This window comes from Drosophila melanogaster, chromosome 3L, assembly GCF_000001215.4.
Source record: "Drosophila melanogaster chromosome 3L".
NCBI lineage: Eukaryota > Metazoa > Arthropoda > Insecta > Diptera > Drosophilidae > Drosophila > Drosophila melanogaster.
Genome location: NT_037436.4, coordinates 23,133,417 through 23,156,265, shown reverse-complemented (window position 1 = coordinate 23,156,265; position 22,849 = coordinate 23,133,417). Strand labels below are relative to the sequence as shown.

General features: G+C 38.7%; 1 protein-coding gene, 1 non-coding gene and 1 pseudogene across 2 annotated transcripts, besides 17 other annotated features; 1 reads left to right on the top strand and 2 right to left on the bottom strand.

The window, feature by feature from the left end:
• Positions 1-411: part of a mobile genetic element that runs on past the window's edge.
• A 537-nt stretch (positions 412-948) lies between these two features.
• Positions 949-5,156: a mobile genetic element.
• Positions 3,084-3,549: a mobile genetic element.
• Positions 3,550-3,754: a mobile genetic element.
• A 441-nt stretch (positions 5,157-5,597) lies between the features above and the next one.
• asRNA:CR45164 (antisense RNA:CR45164) lies at positions 5,598-6,736 on the bottom strand. Its single transcript, NR_125054.1, has 3 exons — positions 6,062-6,736; positions 5,937-6,002; positions 5,598-5,813 (listed from the first exon to the last, which is right to left on the bottom strand).
• Positions 5,767-8,610, top strand: Vps11 (Vacuolar protein sorting 11). The gene has a single exon (NM_168987.2). The coding sequence runs from the start codon at positions 5,879-5,881 to the stop codon at positions 8,369-8,371; it is 2,493 nt and encodes an 830-aa protein (NP_730776.1). The 5' UTR covers positions 5,767-5,878; the 3' UTR covers positions 8,372-8,610.
• A 71-nt stretch (positions 8,611-8,681) lies between these two features.
• Positions 8,682-9,717: a mobile genetic element.
• Positions 9,718-10,723: 1,006 nt separating this feature from the next.
• Positions 10,724-11,255: a mobile genetic element.
• Positions 11,256-11,778: 523 nt separating this feature from the next.
• Positions 11,779-11,851: a mobile genetic element.
• A 1,103-nt stretch (positions 11,852-12,954) lies between these two features.
• Positions 12,955-13,382: a mobile genetic element.
• A 336-nt stretch (positions 13,383-13,718) lies between these two features.
• Positions 13,719-14,824: a mobile genetic element.
• Positions 14,825-15,318: 494 nt separating this feature from the next.
• Positions 15,319-15,446: a mobile genetic element.
• A 236-nt stretch (positions 15,447-15,682) lies between these two features.
• Positions 15,683-16,090: a mobile genetic element.
• Positions 16,091-16,674: 584 nt separating this feature from the next.
• Positions 16,675-17,784: a mobile genetic element.
• Positions 17,785-17,994: 210 nt separating this feature from the next.
• On the bottom strand, positions 17,995-19,643 carry CR41454 (annotated as a pseudogene).
• Positions 19,644-19,761: 118 nt separating this feature from the next.
• Positions 19,762-19,794: a mobile genetic element.
• A 5-nt stretch (positions 19,795-19,799) lies between these two features.
• Positions 19,800-20,925: a mobile genetic element.
• A 494-nt stretch (positions 20,926-21,419) lies between these two features.
• Positions 21,420-21,547: a mobile genetic element.
• A 236-nt stretch (positions 21,548-21,783) lies between these two features.
• Positions 21,784-22,191: a mobile genetic element.
• A 584-nt stretch (positions 22,192-22,775) lies between these two features.
• Positions 22,776-22,849: part of a mobile genetic element that runs on past the window's edge.

Genomic DNA, 22,849 nt, shown 5'->3' with positions numbered 1-22,849 from the left:
TGTGAAATTTCTTAATTGTGAACGGCCTTCAGCTGCCTTCGACAGGTGGTGCTTTTTGGCCCATACTGTGTCCCCCACCCTGGGTTTCCGCGGCCGTCTGCGGAGACACTAGAGTATAGATTATAGTGTCTGCTCGTCGAATACTGCGTTCGGCAGCCTCGGCTCTCTTCCCTGAGTTATGAATGCCAGCGAGTCTCTGGTGGTCTCCGAAACACTTGAGTTCATCGACAACTCCGGCTAGTTCTCGTCCCATGTCCTCTAATCGGCACCTGTGAACTGCGCGATCATTGTTTTGACGGTCCCGTTGGCCCTGCCCGTGAGGTTCTGTTGCGGGGTATGTAAAGCCTTGATCTGGTGGCGCACCCCCAGCTCCCCCAGATACCTCATGAACGCCCTGCTTGTGAACTGCACACCGTTGTCCGTTATCATCACCTTGGGCACCCCGTCTTATGGTTAGTGCAAATAGGTATAGTTAAATTCCAATATTGTAAGGGATCTATATTTTCATCCGAAGTCTTTAAAGTAATACTGTATCAAATTTTTCTTATAGAACATACATACGTCCTCTACTGTAGCTTTTAATTGTTCATTACTCATTGGCACGTTGATAGCTCTTCATTTTAGGATTTATATGGTAGATCCTCTTGTTCCTTTTTTTATTTATATTTTTATATTTTTGACTTTATAAGAATTTTTCTATGCTACTAGTGCCTATAGTTTTCCAGTATACACACACTATTTTTTGATTCACTTCTGTAATTCAAATATGATTTCTTATGACATACATTTGTAGTAACCGTCGAATTGCAGACGAGACCATAACTGTTGTCGCCGACTCGAGCTGACTCAGCATCACCCAGGGAAGTTGACTTTGCATTTCTGACCCGCTAACGAGGCACGATCGTTTTGGCAACTAGAACAGTTGGCTCAGTGTATGAAACATAATATCAAAGTGCTGAACCAGCATTGGGAAACCCGTGCGCAGCCAGCAAGCACATCATATTTGCGTGGCCGCTTCGAGTCTTTGTTAGCTATAAGAATCATTTTTAAGTTTCAGTTTGAATTTGCATTAACCATATTAAGAAGCGGCAGCTTGTCAACTCCGACTAAGCGTTGTAAAACATATTTCTATTACTTACTCTGCCAGACCAAAAGGCTGGGAAAGTTCCTCTCAACGTAAATAATAATCTTTTGCTCCCCGGACTCCCCGAAGCAGCCAGCAAGGAAGCCCTTCACCTCTGGAGGAATCCTGACGACGACAGTATCGCAAGACGGTGCGATCATCAATCTTTATATAATTGGCGCTCAACTAGTGGTAAAAACAACCAGCCACCACCACCAACACAGCCCACACAGCTTATAAATTTGCGGCAAAGCAGAAGACAGCGGCGCGGGAAAAGTGAAGGGAATAAGTGACGAAATAACACACACACCGAAAAAAATTATGTGAGTGAATACCTATGCTAAACGCATTTTAAGTCTGTTAATATCTTATGTACCACAAACCGCTAAACAGAAGTTAAAAAAATACATTGTTAATCAACGCCAATGTTACAGTGAAAAAAATTATTTTAAACAAAAAATGAATTCTCGGGGTCACAGGAATCATATGTTTCGTGGCGACAAGCGGCGATAGCCCCATATCGCATATTTCAAAATTTCAACGGCACCTCTCGCCATTACAAGGCAGTGACAATTATATAAACAAAGTTAGGGGCGCGGCCGATCCCCGTTTGGCACTGTACTGAATTTTGATGCCATTATAAATCGGCTCGATTTCACTTGCAGTGACAAGCGTACATGCATGTCATTGAAAAAGACATGAGCACTTAAAGACAGGAACACAATATGACCCTGTTACAATATTATGATGAGGTCGAAAAAAAACTCACCTTAATCACAAATAAAGCTCATATGTCTCACAAGCGAAGGACGGCAAAAATATTGTGCGAAAAATTTAGAGAGGACGCCTTGCGTATTTTCATCTCGGAACTTCAACGCAACCTTACTGAAGTGCTTTTCGCGGCTAAGCCGAAAGACATGCCGTCAGCTCTGGCTTTAGCGCAAGAAATGGAAAGTTTTGCAAAAAGTCAGAAAGACAAAAATCGCAAACCTACTGCAAAAGAGCAGGGTCGTCAACTTGACAAGTATGATCACAATGACCCTCAACCTAATAATACGTATACGTATAATAAATACGCAGCATAAGGCACAGGCTCACGCCGACCCGCAAAATGACAAAAATTACAAAAACAACGGCACACCAGAGCCTATGGAGGTCGATCCCTCATTTTCTAAATTGCTGCAGCCGACCCATGCAAATGGCTACCAGAATAGAAGACCAGCCACCTCTGAGCGCGGTGAGGAAACAGCAAAAAATTAACTTCATTACGCAGAATGCGGAAGAAAAGACAGGATGATTCTGACTTCGTCAATTTTTTAGGGGAAAATCCCTGTTACCCGTCATCAGACGAAGAGTAGCCGGGGTACCAATGAATTTCCTTCTAGACACCGGCGCGTCAAAAAATTTCATCCGACCTCGCAAAGAGCTAAAGGGTATCCGCCCGGTGGACTCTCCTTTCGAAATTCACTCAAGTTATGGCGCCACCACTGTTACAAAAAAATGCTTAGTTTCGATTTTTAATTTGAAATCGACTTTTTTCTATCTACCAGATTTTACAATATTCGACGGGATAATCGGGGACGATCTGTTAACACAGGCCGGCGCATCACTTTGCCTCGCTTCCGCCCAACTAAAATGGGTTAAAGAGGTTGAGAAGATTTCATTCCATAAATGCACTGACGTCAACTTCACTAACGTGGAGTGCGCAGATGCACCACCTTTGGTGAAAAAGGCATTTCTGGGGATGATCAAAAGCCGAAAAAACGGCTTCGCAGATCCCAACGAGGCCCTGCCATATAACACAGCGGTAGTGGCCACGATTAGAACGACTAGCGAAGAGACCGTTTACGCCAAATTATATCCATACCTCATGGGGGCAGCAGATTTCGTCAACAACGAGATCCAAGACCTGCTTAAAAATGGTATAATTCAGAAGTCGGTGTCTCCTTATAACAACAACGGCAATCAAAATAGACGATTAGTCATAGACTTTCGTAAGCTAAACGAAATGACTATCCCGGACAAATACCCGATGCCAGATATCTCCATGATACTGGGCAAGTTGGACAAGGCCAAATTCTTTACGACACTGGACCTCAAGTCCGGGTATCACCAGATCGTCTTAGCGGAAAATAACCTCGAAAAAACGTACTTCTCCGTAATCAGAGAGAAGTATGAATTCAAGAGGCTTCCCTTTGGCTTGAGAAATGCTGCCAGCATCTTCCAGAGAGCCATTGATGACATTCTCAAGACTTGCAAGACTCAACAAGACTTGCTATGTCTACGTTGATGATGTAATAATCTCCTTAGAAAATGAGAATGCTCATATCAAGCAGGTGAATTGGGTTTTAAAACCATAAGCGATGCATATATGAGAGTCTCAGTAAAAAAAAATAAAGTTTTTTCAAAAAAAGCGTTAACTTTCTTTCTAGGCGCAAAAAATTCTTTCGAGAAACTGCGCAACATTTTGGCATCCGAAGATGTTATGCTCAGATACCCGGATTACAAGAAGCCATTCCATCTAACGACGGATGATTCAGCCTACGGTATTGGAGCAGTGCTTTCACAAGAGAACCGTCTTATTACAATGATCTCGAGGACATTAAAGAATAGGGAAATGAACTACGCCACGCAGAATCATGTGTTGCGACCATTCACAATGAGATTTCTCTCACCCACACCATAGAATCAACGGATAAGCCCCTAAACTCCTTCCAGAACCAACTAATTCTAGAAGAGGCCCGCTTTCCGCTCTTTCGTTCTCTTTAAAAATAAGAAACGACACGCAATCAATTTCACCGACAAGGAGTCATTACTCCATAACCTTGCGGATGCAATAGTCCCCAAGGGCGTAAACGCCCTCCATTGCGATTTTACACTTTAGCAACGGTGCAGGACGACTGAGTGCGGAGATTCCCGACTACAAAATTCTGGCACTGCAAAAACCGGGTTACAGACATTTTTGGGCCCACTGGGCCCATAGGGCCCACCGGTCAGCCCAAGAAAATGTGAAACTACTTCCCAAAAATGGCCATACCGACGATCTAGAAAGAGTTAGATTCACATAGTGGCAGTTGACACAGTCAAACAATAGGCAAATCTAAATTAATACTATAATACTATAAAATTCCCCAAAATAAAATTATCTTGAAAGAAGGTCACTATCTTGTCCCAGTCTCTTGCAAAGGGGTTATGCTGCGAACAACCGACAACATGTTAGCAAAGCGTAGAGAAGAAGTCCATACAATCTAAACCTCCACCCCAACACCGGGAGCTACCTTTTGCCAACTATCAACGGAAAGATCATGCGCCAGGGAACTACACGCAGGCGTTCTAGGGCATTGCGAGTCACAACCAAGCGACCTACACCCGCTTACCCGCGTGGATGAGGAAATCATCATCATCAATGACCGGCCAGCCAGCCACAGACAGGCAATGGAACAGATGTCTATCTACGTGGCACACATCCCATTACCTTCAACGATCGCGTCGTGATAAATGACACCACCTTTATAAATCACGACAAGGCCCAAATACGAGCTCCAGGGGTAGCTAGTTCCGCATCATTGAATATCACCGCCAACAAAGATATTCTGAGTCTCCCCTGTCTTCACCAGCTGAGTGAACGTAACTTGGAGTTCATCAAAGAGTTCGGGAGAGAAATTGATACTAATCATTCATAATAATATTTATATATTATAATATTCGCATAATATTTATCGCAGCAGCGGTTTGTTTACGGTTCATCGGAGCGCGGAGATCTACAATCCAATTAAACGGGATGATCGCCGAATTAGGACCAGCCGAGGACGGCCGTAATCTTAAAGGGGGAGTCGTTAACACAAGCCAACCAACTAGAACAGTTGGTTTAGTGTATTAAACATAATATCAAAGTGCTGACCCAGCATTGGGCCGGAAACCCGTGCGCAGCCGGCAAGCACATCATATTTGCGTGGCCGCTTCGAGTCTTTGTTAGCTATAAGAATCATTTTTAAGTTTCAGTTTGAATTTGCATTTACCATATTAAAGAGCGACAGCTCGTCAACTCCGACTAAGCGTTCTAAAACATATTTTTATTACTTACTCTGCCAGACCACAAGGCTGGCAGTTAAAAGAGGAAAGTTCCTCTCAACGTAAATAATAATCTTCTGCTCCCCGGAGTAGCCATCGACGGAAGCCCTTCACCTCTGGAGGAATCCTGACGACGACAGTATCGCAAGACGGTGCGATCAATCTTTATATAATTTATATATTCTTTATCAGTATCAACAGCCGAGTCGATAAAGACACGCCGGTATGTTCGGTCGACCGTTTCTATGTAAGCAAGGCCTTAGTTTTAAAGCCATCTCCATGAAAATATCCCAAACATGTGATTTCTATTGCTGGAACGGGCCGATAAATGCCATGTAGATACGTGTTTGTTTTTTTTTTTTGCGTCATAATGTGTTGTTTTATTCGGTTTACACCAATTTTTACAGTGTCAGAAATCCGAGCTTCGTTTTTTTCAATAATTTCTTAAAGATTAATTACTACATAGCTTATTTTAATAATTATATTATATATCCACATCTAAGATTAAAATCATAACAATTGGATGTGCTTAGTGTAATTTGCTTATAAAAACTACTTTATATTTTCATATTGCACTGTTTCATTTTGTTGGCCAACCCGTAACGTCACACATGTTCCACTATAAGAATAAATATACACATTAATAATAGTATCATCGCATAATTATATGAAACTATTGACAGAATGGATATAAGTGTCTTTGAATGGAAGAAAGTGGATCTTTTCAATATAATCGTCGTACCATTTGTAAAAATTCCGAACACGGCAGAAATATCGTGCTACTGCTTTCCCGAATCAAAATCAAGCACTGAGGAAAGAAATATAAAATTAGTAATTTGTGATAAGAACAGAAATATTCTTATTTACCTTTCAAATTGGGAGTGTATTACCTTCAAATCTCCATCCACGCGGAAAGCTATTGCTCTTTGTTCCCTTACCAGCAATAACAGCCTTGCGACTGTCACACCGGATATCAATAATGGTATTCACATTGATATATTTGACCTTAATAGATTAACAAAAAAGCAAGCAGCTCCAATAATTGCATCTGCATATACTCAGCCTTCAAGTACGCCCTTATGCCTCAACGCAGACGTCATTGACGATAAATTGTTTGCGTTGGCGATAGGATTGGGAAATGGTGATATTCTTTTGCATTATGGAAAAATCACAAAAAATTTTTCTGCAAATATTCGCCAACATACTGTTTCTGGAAACGCAGTCAATGGAATACATTTTGATTTCAAAACACAACCTTTAGATACAACTCAAATAATGTTTGTGACATGTGTTCAAGGAGTTTATTGTTTTATGTTAAAAGAGAAATGCATAATGGATACAAAATTTGTACTTGATAATGATAAAGGTAATCTTAATTACCGCAGTATAATGTGCAAGGCTGGAGGTGGCGAAATAAATGATTCAATGTTGGTTGTGGGACGGGCAGACGCTGTTTATTGCTACACTCCTGAGGGAAGGGGTCCTTGTTTTGCTATCGAAGGAGCAAAGGAATGCCTGGCTTGGGTAGGCCATTACCTAATCGTCGGCGTCAAAAATTCAAACTTAAAGCAGAATGCAACGACACTAATTGTTTTAGATACGGAAAACAAAATAATAGTTTTTCAAAGGCAATTTCAGGAATTGTTTTATGTAATCAGTGAAAACAATTTTTGTTATATTGTTACGAATTCTGGCGACACGGATGCTTGCAACATGTTAATGTTAGAAAAAAACAGCATAGATGTTAATATACGTCTCTTAGTTGAAAAACATATGTATAACATTGCATTGAGATTGTTGCATCGAGAAGGCTATACTTCATCGCCAGAAACTGCATTGGTACGATTTCAGTACGGAAATCACTTACTTCAAAAAGGCGACTTCAGTAGAGCTACTCAAGAATTTATTAAAACCATCGGTTTTATTAAACCGTATGCTGTCATTTCGAAGCTTTTATATTCCAGATACAATACTTATTTACTAAATTACTTGACTGAATGGAAAAAAAAGAATGAGAGTTCAAGCTGTCATACAAGACTTATTGAATGCTGTATTAAGCGTGATCAAATTGAACATGAAATGCAGCAAGATGATTTCAAGCACTATAAAAGCCCTGCGAAAATAAAACATCTTGCAACCCTATCAAAAATGTATTTCGCATGTACCCCGTCCAATCAGGTCCCAGTTGAAGAAGAGCATTTATTACATCAATTGCTAGAATATGGACCTGCATCTCTAGCAGTTGATCTCACTACTTATTTAAATAATATAACATTTGAAAATGTAAAAGAATCAAAAAATATTCTTTCGTTTTGTTCCATTTTAGCAGATCATAACGATTATTGCGCTAAAATGTTAGCTAAAATCATAGAAGCTTTTCCAGTCTGTGACGAAAAACTATTGTTTTATTTGCTGGTCTTTTATTTCAAACTCTGGAGATTAGATAAAGTAACTTCAAGTTTTGTCTCAGATTTTATAAAGACACATAGCTTGCGGATGGACAAAACTATCATTGTAAGTAGGCTTTATACATTTTTTAATGTTACACAAAGAATACACGGCCATCAAAAAAATACAGGCACATTGCATAACGAAACAATAGACAAGTGCATTGAAAACCTAATAAAAAATAATCCCGATGTGGCTTTAAATGAAAATTTAAGTAAAAGATCATTTCTCATGATGTTAAAAAGTTCTTGCTCTACTGAAGAAATAAAAGCAATAAAGATAAAACCAATATTTAAGGATCGATTATTGCGAAGTATAGTTGATTCTGCAAATGAATTAAAGTTAGTTGAGAATTTCAACGAAAAGATTAAGAGGTCGAGATCCATGCTGTCTCTCTATACAAACAATCCAATCGAGTTTCGTAATGATAAATGTGACATCTGTCGTGAAATGTTAAGTATGCAGTCCATTTATTTTCTTTGTCAACATTCCTTTCATGAAGAATGCCTCAATTACAAATCGACCAAACGCCAAGAAAAGTTTTTATGTATTATATGTAAAACAAGAAATTTGTTAAGTCCAAAACATTCTTCCAATTTTTCCTGTGATTCTTCAGATACTATTGCAGTACTTGCAAAAATAGTTTCTATAGGAAATAAGTTAGAAACTAAACTTATGATAAGAGGACGGCAAAAAAGCGATGGCGTTACTTGTAACCCTTTTAATTAAAATATAAATATTATATTATAAATTTTATATTTATATAAAAAAGCTATATCTGAAATTATTTTCTTTAATTTTCAATGTATTATTCGTTAAAATAAATAAATGTACATAAATCGATACATTATATGGCACTGCCAAGCCACCAATTTTCTATTTTAAATGTGAGGTCTTTCTTAGAAATTAAAAAAAAAAACAATGTAATAGCAAAACTAAAAACAAAAATAATAAATTTTCTGGCAAGCATTTTGGCAAATCCAGTTTTTTACCTGTCCAAGAAATGTATTTTCTTTGATATCCCACTGTTACCACTGTTAGATGCGAAACGGCCATAATTTGGTTTGGCACTATGCAGCCACTTTTTTCGTGACGGCCGAAATTGGCCTCTGTCCGCTCGCTTACGCTGAGAGCGTAAGAAATCTAAAAATATAATTTGCTTGCTTGTGTGAGTAAAAACAAGAGACGAGAACGCGTATCTGTGTGCGTGCTGTGCTAGACGATTTTTGGGCCGAAATCAATTCTGATCGAAGAAACGAATTTACATATTTGGGGAGTTTTTGCCAATTTCGTAGCAAATGATGAAATTGAGCGCTGTTAAAAAATATCAAATTGGAATATAAAAAAACTGAATATGAAAAACAACTGATCCTAATGTGCATTTTAAATAATAAAATTAGATTGTTTACATACATCATATTAAGTCAAATGACTTTATAAATATACTAAACAATTAAAGCAAATACAACGGAAATTATTATAACTACTGTAATTTAAAACGTAAATTTTCCAAAAAGAAGACATTACATTGAGAAATAAATATTTCATAAAAATAATACGAAGTAGAAAATATAAATTTATAAAACAAAAAAAAAATATGAAAACTGTTTATTGCAAAAGTCATATCAAAGACACTAGAATTATTATAGTGCCTTTGCTTTAGTCATATCTTGAGGCACGAAGTGCGGACACATGCGCGCAACAATTATTGCCTTGTTGATTTCTTACACGCCGCAAGCTGAATACTCTAATGACAAATATTCTAATATTAAGTCATTTTTGAAATTTATTTTGTGTTATTATGATTCGGCTATTACTATTTCTAAGCTATATTTAAATAATAATAACGTTAAGGCAATGCAAAACAAGAATTTTTCGCATGGTGCCAATTGATCAAAAATAATATAGATTTAAAGTCAAAGAACTTCTAGGGTGAAGGGCATATTTTGTCACATTTACAATGCATGAGCATACGTGTGCACACATACAGTTGTTAGCTGTAGCGCTCTTCGCTCTCTCGCTCTCTAACAAAAATTCGAGAGAGCCTGGAGCCACCTCTAGAGCCACGGCGAAAAGTGTAGTGTCTTTGATTCTGCCAACCTGACTACAGATCGACCACATTCTTTTTGAACCAGGGCTTAATTCTAGCTTAAGTAATTTGTACCAGTCGGACTGACCGACTAACGCATTGGCGTTAACACCCGGTTTATACGCTCCACCTGGACATTTGCCTGAGATGTGGTGGTGATTTCAAGTGACGGTAAGCAAGTACCGCGATCCGATATAATCATACTTGGTATTTTTTAACTCATCTTTCTATTTTTGTACTTGTGGTATTAACAGAAAAGCGTTTGAGTAATTTGGAAAGCGTAAGCACCAAGATGAACCAGGAAATGCTTTTTCTTTGAAATTATAAACGATAAGGGACCTACGTGGTCTATATGGAGTGTATGAAACGGGATACAAGGAATATGAACCATTCTATTATTAATAGAACTCCGCAAAATGGCAGAAAGACACATTTTGATAAGGGTCTCAAATTCATAACGCACTTATCTGCTGGTGCACACAAAAAATAAGATTCGTCCCCGACGTTCTTTCGACATACTAGTCCAGCCCTTAACTCAAAGTTAAACACGTTTCCTCCCTTAAGTTTCTCTCCTAAATGAACTATATTAGGTGTTCCACCTGTAACCCCAACCACGGTATAGATTTACAGAAGCGTCCTCACCAAACTCCAATTTATCATCTGCTTAGACCCTAATACTACCGTTCATGTAATTCCTTGCAGATCTTTCACAATTTATTCCACAATTCTCATCCTCTTCGTCGAAGGGTTTCTTCCAATATAACAAAATCAATTGACATTCTATTACTATGGGTAACTCTAAAAGGCTTTCAATAATGCTATTTATACTGCTCCCATTACAGTCGTCTCCAGAGTTTGCTAAGCTTTAATATTAATTTGTGGTTTAATTATACACTAGTTACAAGATGGTAAGGAAAGTGTATTGTTGCGCGGTGGTGAGTCGCCTGGCGCGTCTCCGAGCCCATAATATAAAAATGAAAAAATTTTACTTTTCATCTTTCAAGATATTCGACCACATGTTCTAGTGATTTTGGACGGATAGTATGGATAAGATAAGATTAAAATATGAAAAAAGGGCTCCTGGGAATTGAACTCCCCCACGCGGCCAGGCCACTGCCCCATCCTCATTTTCCTCTTATTCAAAAAACTAACATCTAGTCTTACTATTTCCTATCAAAATGCTAACTAAATTGTATTTTGGAATCATTTTTTGGATCCCATATATGTGGGTTTGCAGAGAATTGGTTAAGGCCGAAATATTACAATATACAATACACAATATACAGGTATGATTGTCCCTCCAGAAGGGGAGGTGGTATCTTAATTGACGAGTCCCGTAACGTAAAATTCATATGCGGTAAGCTGTCATTTTCCTATAGCTTATTTCATATATACGTGGTCTTACATTCAGCCGCCTTCTGAATTCCGATCCGTCTTGAATAGACTGTCCGGTAGGGACCAATTGGTAGAAATATATACCTGATTTTAATATACCTGGTACTACGTGGTCCCAGAAGAATAATCTGTAACGAACTGTTTTTCCTATTTCTGCTCACTACGAATTGCAACGGCTAACTAAGAGAGTCGGCCACTGACTCCAAATAGACCTTTTGGTCAGCTAAATATAATTTCACCTTTCACTGTACAAATTTATTTAGTAATTATAATACTTTTAGAATCGAAGTTCAAAATGAAACAATTCGCCGCTCTCTTACCTTAGGGTCACTACGGAAAGTACACATGTAGGGAGTAGTCGGGTAGGTAAATAGATCAAAAATGGTCAATCGCCACCTCTAGAAGGACAGGGTTCTTACTCCCTAAAAAATAATGAACTTTTGTCCTTTTAAATGAAATTTTGGACCTGGGAGTTGTTTAAGATAGAAAATTCCGCTTCCCATTCTGCCAATTTGAATTAAATTCTTCCGAAGACGTATGCAATGTTTGGGTTTGTTAGGCGAAATATATTGCAGTTTAGGGATCCGTATCCTGAGAGCTGTACTGTTTGTTCATGTATATTGAACGGAAACATTGAAAGGTCCTATCTTTTGGGGTGAATAAAGTTCACACCGGAAAGGCGCGAAGTTCTGACCGGCAGTGTGAGCGGACAGCGCTTGCACGCGGCAAGATTACCACTCCGGTCCCGCGTCACTCTTTTTGTTAGGTTTAAGGCCGTATTATTTGACATTATCTGCCCCCTTCCATTTCGCGCGGCAGATCGCAAATCCATAAGTCAAATACCTTTCAATTCCGACGACTCCTCCTCCAAAATTTGTGAAAAACCCGAGCAAATCTTCGAGCGTGCCTGAGTTTTGCTCGAGTTCATGTGACCTGGTCTAAGGCATTGTGTCGTATTTTCGGACGAGAAGAAAGTTAATCTGGACGAACCAAACGGCTATAGTCATTACCATCATGATTTGCGTAAAGAGGAACACATTTTTGATCTCTTTCGCAGTAGGGTTGGAGGGGGCTCCGTATTCTATTATGGTCTCTGTGAATCGCAGTTTTTGACACTAACAATGAACGCAAAAGATTATAATTGTGTATTAATAAAAATGTTATTAAGTAGGGAAATCATTTTCAGCATGACAATGCCCTAATTAACACTGCACGTTCGGTAAAAACATGGATTCAAAGCGAAAATAAAAAAGTTCTGGAATGGCCACCATACTCCCAGGACCTTAATACAATAGAAAACGTGTGGGGATGGTGGGATGGGAAGGTATACGAGGGTGGAACAATATGTCACTCAAGAGGATTCGATCACCGAAATAAAATTCGGTTGGTGTACAATTACTTTGGATTACCTACAAAAAATATATGATTCACTTCCCAGACGAATGTGTCAAGTCCTTGAAAACAAAGGAGAATCAACTCATTATTAATTTCGTCTAAAATTATTTTAATTTAAATATTTAAGTGTTAATCATCTCATTTTTTTCGAAATGAATTAAATAAACTTAAATTAACGTAGGAGACCCTATCCTGATGACTCAATTTTGTTTTATCCTTTTATGGATTGTGCTTCTTTTTTATTTAAAATCTATTAACAACAAACTGCATCCCATATAAACTTTTCATTTACAGAATTGTTCAACTTTTAAGGGAAACAAATTTCCAAAGCTCTCGCTTAAACATCTCTCGCAAAATATCTCACATCAATGATTTTTGCTTAAGGGGCGCTAACCTGGTGACGCGCAGTGTATATATTAAGATGTATATGTATATGTCGAAGAGTCATCAGGACGCTCTTCTTCCTCTTCACTATTTTCGTTGTCTGTATAACGTTCTCTGGCACGTGAGCGAGGCATGTCTGTTCTGCTCAACGACCGATCACTAACTGACCCAATCTCTCTTCACAAAATCCGAATTACGCGTAGTTCTTAACTCTACACGCATTGCCAACACATTTTGGAGACCCACTCCAGTCCACACACATCAATACTAATGCACACCGCATTTTTCTGTACGTTTCCGTTATTCCTGCAGACATCTACTTCCCCCCGCTCCTACCCGCGACCAGACTACGTTCGGGAGAAACTCTAGCGGTTCTCTGCCGCGCATCAAAAGAATAGAAAAGGCGCCTGGGTGGCGCGTGCCAAGCAGAAACGCACAATTACTAAAAATGTCGTTACATTTAAATGATCTGCGACATATGTATATATCAATATCCATAGCGGAATATTGCAAGAACTTAGTATAGCGTACGTTTTCCTCCGAGATATTCTTTTTTTTTGTGCTCAACCGATTAGAAACTGATTTACAGACAAGGCTTCATTGACTACCCGTGCTCAGAAAGGCGTTGTATGACTTGTCTCGTATTATGATAGTTTTTGCGGCATTAGGCACTGACTCAATATATGCTCCAACTCATGCCAGTTGTAGCATTTAAACTCTTTTTGGTCGTTTAACTCGTCTGTTTCATTATTCGTTTTAGCTTCCTGACCCCCACGTTTTAGAACCGAATCGTCGGTGACGTTACCTCAATGCCAAAGACACTAGAATAACAAGATGCGTAACGGCCATACATTGGTTTGGCACTATGCAGCCACTTTTTTGGTGACGGCCAAAATTACTCTCTTTCGGCTCACTCCCGCTGAGAGCGTAAGAAATCTAAAAATATAATTTGCTTGCTTGTGTGAGTAAAAACAAGAGACGAGAACGCGTATAAGTGTGCGTGTTGTGCTAGAAGACGATTTTCGGGCCGAAATCAATTCTGATCGAAGAAACGAATTTACATGGTACATATTAGGGTAGTTTTTGCCAATTTCCTAGCAATATGATAAAATAAAAAAATTTTTTAAAATTCGCGCCCTGACTATTATAATTTTAAAGCTTTTTTAAATTTGTTTGTTAAAATCGCCGCTCGAATTAGCTACCGTTTACACATTTATATTTATGTTTAATTCTAATTTGTCTCTCATCTGACAATTTTTTAAAAGCGAAATATTTTTTTTGAAACACTTTTAATGTTAATGTTACATCATATTAAGTCAAATGATTTAATAAATATACTAAATAATTAAATATGATAACTGTTTATTGCAAAAGTAATATCAAAGACACTAGAATTATTCTAGTGTCTTTGCTTTGTTCATATCTTGAGGCACGAAGTGCGGACACAAGCACTCAACAATTATTGCCTTATTAATTTTTCACACGCCGCAAGATGAATACTCTAATGACAAATATTCTTATATAAAGTCATTTTTGAAATTTATTTTTGTGATATTATGTACATAGATTTGAGTATTTCTAATCTATTTTCAAATAATAATAACGTTAAGGCAATGCAAAACAAGAATTTTTCGCATGGTGCCAATTGATCAAAAATAATATAGATTTAAAGCCAAAGAACTTCTAAGGTGAAGGGCATATTTTGTCAAATTTACAATGCATGTGAATACGTGTGCACACATACAGATGTCTGCTATCACTTTGTGCGTTGAAAAGAGCTGTTCGCTGTAGCGCTCTTCGCTCTCTCGCTCTCTAACAAAAATTCGAGAGAGCCTGGAGCCACCTCTAGAGCCACGGCCAAAAAATCGTGTGCCAAAAAATCGTATGGCGTTACGCATCTTGTTATTCTAGGGTCTTTGTCAATGCATAGAGTAGCTTCCCATGGCAGAGCGCAATTGCTTCATGGTCGGAAAAGAATTGCAGCAATGCTTGTTTAAATTCCGCGATGCCTCAAAGTAGCTTAAATTACAATACATCAAGTTCCGAGCTCAGAAATGCGAAAACAATTATCCTTGATTAACTCCATTGAACGGAGCCTAGTGGCCTCCGGCTTGATCGGAGGTCGAAACAAATTTAAATGCTGCGTTAAATTGGCTTGATTTCCAGTTGTAATTGCACCACAGTTACAAACCACGCCAAGTTTCCTTGATGAAAAAGGGTGTGGTGCCTCTATCCGCATGCACGGCCATTGGTGGAGTTGCACTGCCTCACTTGATGCCCAATCTATGCAAAGTGCGAGGCTTTTTAGTACTCTGAATCGATAAACTGGGGTCAGGATTTTATAGCTCTGGCAACAATATCTTGAGTGCCCAGAATTTTTACAGAAGTCTTCGCCATGGATTCCCACGTTGCAATTGAATCCTCCAAATGCTCCTCTCATTTCGCCTGACTAGACGTATCCAGCTTTTGGTACTTGGGCGATAATGCGATTTGTTTTGTTGAGCCCATTAGGTTTATATCGCGAATACGAGCGTTAAATTTTGAAATCCCCCCAAGCCAAGGTTTTTAGAGTCCTAAGGCTGTCATAAAATTTCACACTCAAATCACTTTCGATTTTCTCAAAATGTAAGATCTTCGAGCTCGTTGAGAATTTTCCTTATTGTTTGTTGTATTGTAGTTCATCAATTAGCTCCAACCTCACATGAAGAACGGTATCGTCAAACGAAGTTAACGCAGAACTTCACGAAGAATTCGCTATCGATTCACTCTATTATATAAGTTAACAACTAAGAGCACAGACATTCATGTCAACAATACATAAACACTAAGTTACCACATATAAGCAATGCTGACGCGCCCCAACGGAGTTCAGCGCTCTGCGCTACGAACGGTCAGCAACAGCAATTGGACACCCCTTATCCGGGGTACCAAGCTATGTTGCATAAATGCTGAGTCGGCTTGCCGACCATGGGTTTATGGCGTGATACATTGGAGCCAGGGTAGATCCACACTTTTCATATTCTTTTGTATTCAGTTCTAAGCTTGCACTTTAACAATAAAGATCAGCTACTCCGGCACTTGGCCGTAAAATACCAATTGTTTTAATTGAACATTCTCGTTGAGCCAAAAGGCCATCGAAAGACCACGGGGGCAAAGTCACGCCCTCCATCCTAATCTTCCTAAGACGTCTTCACCTCTGGCATTATAGCCGGACTTACTGAGGACTCAGGAGAGTCGACGTTGCGCCTGGATAACACCCAGCCCAAGGAGACGACGCACATCAACCCTATACCACGGAGCCATCTGTAAAAGAGGACCACCGGACTATAGGACTTATTAAGTTATATTGCATCCGCCTTGCGCTTTATAAAAGTCACTCTGTTTGCATCACCGGCAGGCAACGTATCCAGAATTTCTAGCAGCCATGGCAACAGTAACCACAACGAAACGGGAGAAACAGCGACGGATATAGTCGACTCTTTCGGGCGGTTGCCCGAATCGTTCGTGTTGGAATTTCGCCAGGCGGTCCATCCAGGACAGCGCAAACGAAGTTGCAAGCAACCCACATCCCGCACCAGTTTGAGGAAAGTCTAGGGTGGAATGTGTTGATACTGATACCGAGTTACCGGGTGATCACGTCTGATATCAATTTGGTAGGACGAACATACGAAATCTGAGCTATCCGCACGTACTTATTAGCGAGCACACCAAATAAATCAGTTCGTGCGTTTCACAATCATAATATATATGATTTAATAATATATGATAAAGGGTGCGGCAGCATAATTTCCTTTTTTCAGAATGCAATGAAAACTATTGTGGGTAAATATTAATTAATTCATTTTTTTATATTGCAGGTACATGTCTAAAGTTTTTATTTATATTTTTTTGAAGATGAAATCTGATAGGTGACGTCCAGCATTCTCCATACAGTGCGCAATAAGATTTCTTGCGTTTGTTGTTATGTATTTCTTCTTGAATGTTGGTTTTCAAATCCTGTAGGTTTCTTGGACGGCTCATATAAACACGGGTTTTTAAAAAACCCCATCGAAAAAAATCACAAGGGAGAGATCGGGAGAGCGTGCCGGCCATTCCAAATCGCCTCTAGTTAAGATGAAGCGCTCTGGAAAGTGTTCCTGCTCTAAAAAGTTGCTCTAGAAAGTGTGTGCCCACAACCAACTCTTCTAGCCGTGGGAATAAAAAAATTTGTAGCATGTTTACATACCGGTCCAAATTCACTATCCTCAAAAAACCAGGGACCAATAATTCCATCTGAGGAAATTGCACAACACACTGTGACCTTTGGGAAATGCAAAGGCCTTTCATGCAACTTTTGTGGGTTTGTGTCAGCCAAGTAGCGCATGTTTCGTTTGTTAACCGACCCACATAAATGAAAATGGTCTTCATCACTAAAAAAAAAACAATAGCACCCTTTGGGAATGACATCAAGAAGAAGCTCACACGCGTTCATCCGAGAATTGAAGTAACGTTCTGAAAGTTCCTGCACTATCGCCATCTTATACGAATGAAATTGAAGATCATCATGAAGAATTCTGCTCACAGAACGATCGGATACTCCAAGGGCAGATGCGTGTTTTCGCACAGAAGGCCGTGGAGATCGCTTTCACTGCTTCAATGTTCTCAGGTGATCTAACGGGTCGAGGGACTTCAGTTCTTCGTTTTGTCGCACTTGCAGTTTGCCTGAATGTAGTAACCCATGTAACAATTGATTTGCGGTCTGGGATGGGAGCCAACTGGGCTAAATAAAAGCGATTCCAAAATGCACGCTGTGTTTTAATAACCGAACATCCGCTCCGCACTATTCCTCCTCACTATTCCAACGCATGGTGGCAACTGAACCGTGTCGGAAGCTGTGCAGCTTTCTATGACTTCTTCATTGGGGAAAATATGCCGTCGAAAAATTTAATTTTTTTGGCTGTCAAAGCTGAATCCAGGTAGCTAAGAACTCGACATACGGAGTCAGTAAAATGAGTAATTTTCTATTTTGAAGTATTGTTCAGCGAATAAAAAAAAACAAAACAAAACAATTAAGCACACCAAACTAGTTTTTATTTTTATTTAAGTTCACCAACGAATGTTGCTTCCAAGTCGGCTATCATTTTAGCATCATCTAATTTTTCCAAGTTCGAAGGAAACATTTTTACAGATTCTTCAGCACTGCAACAGGATGATATTAAATTAGAGTTCACATTATTGCCATTCAAAATTTCTAGGGGTTGTCCTTGTAAACTCTCTGAACTGTTGATTTTTGATGAGAGCAAAGGGCCATCTGGTATCTCATTAATATTTTTTGGTGTATCTTCAGCAATTAAATCTTTTGAGTCATTTTTACAAACTACTTCAAAAGGTTTCTTTTTATTCAACGAATTATTGTCGTAGCCAGGGTTTTTTTGATTATCCTTATTATTTGCAATGGTTTCAATGGCCGATATCAGTGGACTTTCATTATTACATAATTGGTCTTCGGGACTCTTGATAGTTTGTAACAAATCGTGTCTATTTTCCGTTTTATTTGTTGAAAAGGCGATTGTTTTCTTTAAATTGTCAACACTTTTAAAGTTAATATCCGCCTTTTGAGGATGAAGCATCGTTTCCAAGTTAGAACTATGACTTTGCTTAAGTGCAATGTTATTATTAAATAATCGGGATTCGTGCAAAAGATTCCAAATTATTTCAGAAGGCGTAGGACATCCATAGTTTCGTAATTTCAATAGAACTGTGAAAGACTTATAAACTTCCAAGCGCCCGTCCCAAATATCCCACAAGTCTGGTTCTTTGCTAGACTGAGAATGCATTTGAACACAAATTCCCAATAAGGTGTGGTGCACCGCCTGTAATAATAAAGTTATAGACTAGATACCTTATTACCTCTTGCAAATTATACTTTCCTTTAAAAGTTGATGCTTTATCAAATGACCAGAAGATAACAAAAACTGTTGTAGGCAAGAGTGTGCTTGTTGACTAAGCATACGATAGTCTTCATTACTTAATGAACATTTCAACATCGAAAATAGAGTTTCAGGTGAAAGTTTCATGTATGGTGCGTTTACCTGCATTGAATTTAAAAAATGTGTTAAAATATATTGTGAATTCGTTATACTGTTACGTCGATACACATTGCAAAGCTCATTTATATATTATTTATGTATATAAATAATGTTAATATAAGCAAAGAAGAAATTTAATGAGCACTAAAAGATACGAATTTAGGCCTTATTTCAGTTATAGATAATAAAATAAGCGAAATTGAAATTTCAGTAGTTTAATGTCGATGAAGCCTTCTCAAAAGATAAATACATATACAAAAAAAATAATCAGGGTATCTATTACTCCAGTCACTCGAGCCAGGATTGTTGGTTGTACAATGTATTGATTGGCAGAATTTATTTGCGACTGACTCTAATTAAGGAAGAAAGGAAAATTGGTATACATATTCGTATGACTGACATCACTTTATACCCCGAGTACAGAGTATAGTAATACAGGGTTCTTATTTTCAAAACAATGTACTATATAAAAAACAAAAAAAATGAACTCCGCAACGTGTTGTCATAGCCGTATTTCAGTTTTAAAACTATATTTACACTTTTTTTAGTAGTTGGGCTTCGCGTTAATATATCATCAAACACTTCTTTGATAAGAGTATCCGCAATAATTTCGCAATGGCTTCCTTCTTGTAGAGTAGAGCACCATAAAGATATTACTCTGTACACAACTAGGCGCATATTCCTTAAAATATCAATATTAGTAACATTTGTATTTGTTGCTCCCTTAAAAACAAAATTAGCTTGTCTATGGGAATCTCTTTGGGGATATTAATTGCAGGAGTAAAAAAAGTCGAGTTCTTCGACTATCAGATACCCGTTACCAAAGACAATATGCGTAACGGCCATACATTGGTTTGGCACGATGCAGCCACTTTTTTTGGAGACGACCAAAATTGATCTCTTTCCGCTCGCTTACACTGAGAGCGTAAGAAACCTAAAAATAGAATTTGCTTCCTTGTGTGAGTAGAAACAAGAGACGAGAACGCGTATATGTGTGCGTGTTGTGCTAGAAGACGATTTTCGGGTCAAAATCAATTCTGATCGAAGAAACGAATTTACATATTTGGGGAGTTTTGCCAATTTCGTAGCATGAAATTGTGCGCTGTTTAAAAATATCAAATTGGAATATAAAAAGAATGAATATGAAAAACAACTGAATCTAATGTGCATTTTAAATAATAAAATTGAATCATTTACATACATCACATTAAGTCAAATGACTTAATAAATATACTTAATAATTAAAACAAATACAAAGAACATTGTTATAACTACTGTATCTGTAAAACATAAATTTTCCAAAAAGAAGACATTACATTGAGAAATAAATATTTCATAAAAATAATACGAAGTAGAAAATAAAAATTTATAAAATAAAAAAAATATATAAACTGTTTATTGCAAAAGTCATATCAAAGACACTAGAATTATTATAGTGCCTTTGCTTTAGTCATATCTTGAGGCACGAAGTGCGGACACATGCGCGCAACAATTATTGCCTTGTTGATTTCTTACACGCCGCAAGCTGAATACTCTAATGACAAATATTCTTATATAAAGTCATTTTTGAAATTTATTTTTGTGATATTATGTACATAGATTTGAGTATTTCTAATCTATTTTCAAATAATAATAACGTTAAGGCAATGCAAAACAAGAATTTTTCGCATGGTGCCAATTGATCAAAAATAATATAGATTTAAAGCCAAAGAACTTCTAAGGTGAAGGGCATATTTTGTCAAATTTACAATGCATGTGAATACGTGTGCACACATACAGATGTCTGCTATCACTTTGTGCGTTGAAAAGAGCTGTTCGCTGTAGCGCTCTTCGCTCTCTCGCTCTCTAACAAAAATTCGAGAGAGCCTGGAGCCACCTCTAGAGCCACGGCCAAAAAATCGTGTGCCAAAAAATCGTATGGCGTTACGCATCTTGTTATTCTAGGGTCTTTGTCAATGCATAGAGTAGCTTCCCATGGCAGAGCGCAATTGCTTCATGGTCGGAAAAGAATTGCAGCAATGCTTGTTTAAATTCCGCGATGCCTCAAAGTAGCTTAAATTACAATACATCAAGTTCCGAGCTCAGAAATGCGAAAACAATTATCCTTGATTAACTCCATTGAACGGAGCCTAGTGGCCTCCGGCTTGATCGGAGGTCGAAACAAATTTAAATGCTGCGTTAAATTGGCTTGATTTCCAGTTGTAATTGCACCACAGTTACAAACCACGCCAAGTTTCCTTGATGAAAAAGGGTGTGGTGCCTCTATCCGCATGCACGGCCATTGGTGGAGTTGCACTGCCTCACTTGATGCCCAATCTATGCAAAGTGCGAGGCTTTTTAGTACTCTGAATCGATAAACTGGGGTCAGGATTTTATAGCTCTGGCAACAATATCTTGAGTGCCCAGAATTTTTACAGAAGTCTTCGCCATGGATTCCCACGTTGCAATTGAATCCTCCAAATGCTCCTCTCATTTCGCCTGACTAGACGTATCCAGCTTTTGGTACTTGGGCGATAATGCGATTTGTTTTGTTGAGCCCATTAGGTTTATATCGCGAATACGAGCGTTAAATTTTGAAATCCCCCCAAGCCAAGGTTTTTAGAGTCCTAAGGCTGTCATAAAATTTCACACTCAAATCACTTTCGATTTTCTCAAAATGTAAGATCTTCGAGCTCGTTGAGAATTTTCCTTATTGTTTGTTGTATTGTAGTTCATCAATTAGCTCCAACCTCACATGAAGAACGGTATCGTCAAACGAAGTTAACGCAGAACTTCACGAAGAATTCGCTATCGATTCACTCTATTATATAAGTTAACAACTAAGAGCACAGACATTCATGTCAACAATACATAAACACTAAGTTACCACATATAAGCAATGCTGACGCGCCCCAACGGAGTTCAGCGCTCTGCGCTACGAACGGTCAGCAACAGCAATTGGACACCCCTTATCCGGGGTACCAAGCTATGTTGCATAAATGCTGAGTCGGCTTGCCGACCATGGGTTTATGGCGTGATACATTGGAGCCAGGGTAGATCCACACTTTTCATATTCTTTTGTATTCAGTTCTAAGCTTGCACTTTAACAATAAAGATCAGCTACTCCGGCACTTGGCCGTAAAATACCAATTGTTTTAATTGAACATTCTCGTTGAGCCAAAAGGCCATCGAAAGACCACGGGGGCAAAGTCACGCCCTCCATCCTAATCTTCCTAAGACGTCTTCACCTCTGGCATTATAGCCGGACTTACTGAGGACTCAGGAGAGTCGACGTTGCGCCTGGATAACACCCAGCCCAAGGAGACGACGCACATCAACCCTATACCACGGAGCCATCTGTAAAAGAGGACCACCGGACTATAGGACTTATTAAGTTATATTGCATCCGCCTTGCGCTTTATAAAAGTCACTCTGTTTGCATCACCGGCAGGCAACGTATCCAGAATTTCTAGCAGCCATGGCAACAGTAACCACAACGAAACGGGAGAAACAGCGACGGATATAGTCGACTCTTTCGGGCGGTTGCCCGAATCGTTCGTGTTGGAATTTCGCCAGGCGGTCCATCCAGGACAGCGCAAACGAAGTTGCAAGCAACCCACATCCCGCACCAGTTTGAGGAAAGTCTAGGGTGGAATGTGTTGATACTGATACCGAGTTACCGGGTGATCACGTCTGATATCAATTTGGTAGGACGAACATACGAAATCTGAGCTATCCGCACGTACTTATTAGCGAGCACACCAAATAAATCAGTTCGTGCGTTTCACAATCATAATATATATGATTTAATAATATATGATAAAGGGTGCGGCAGCATAATTTCCTTTTTTCAGAATGCAATGAAAACTATTGTGGGTAAATATTAATTAATTCATT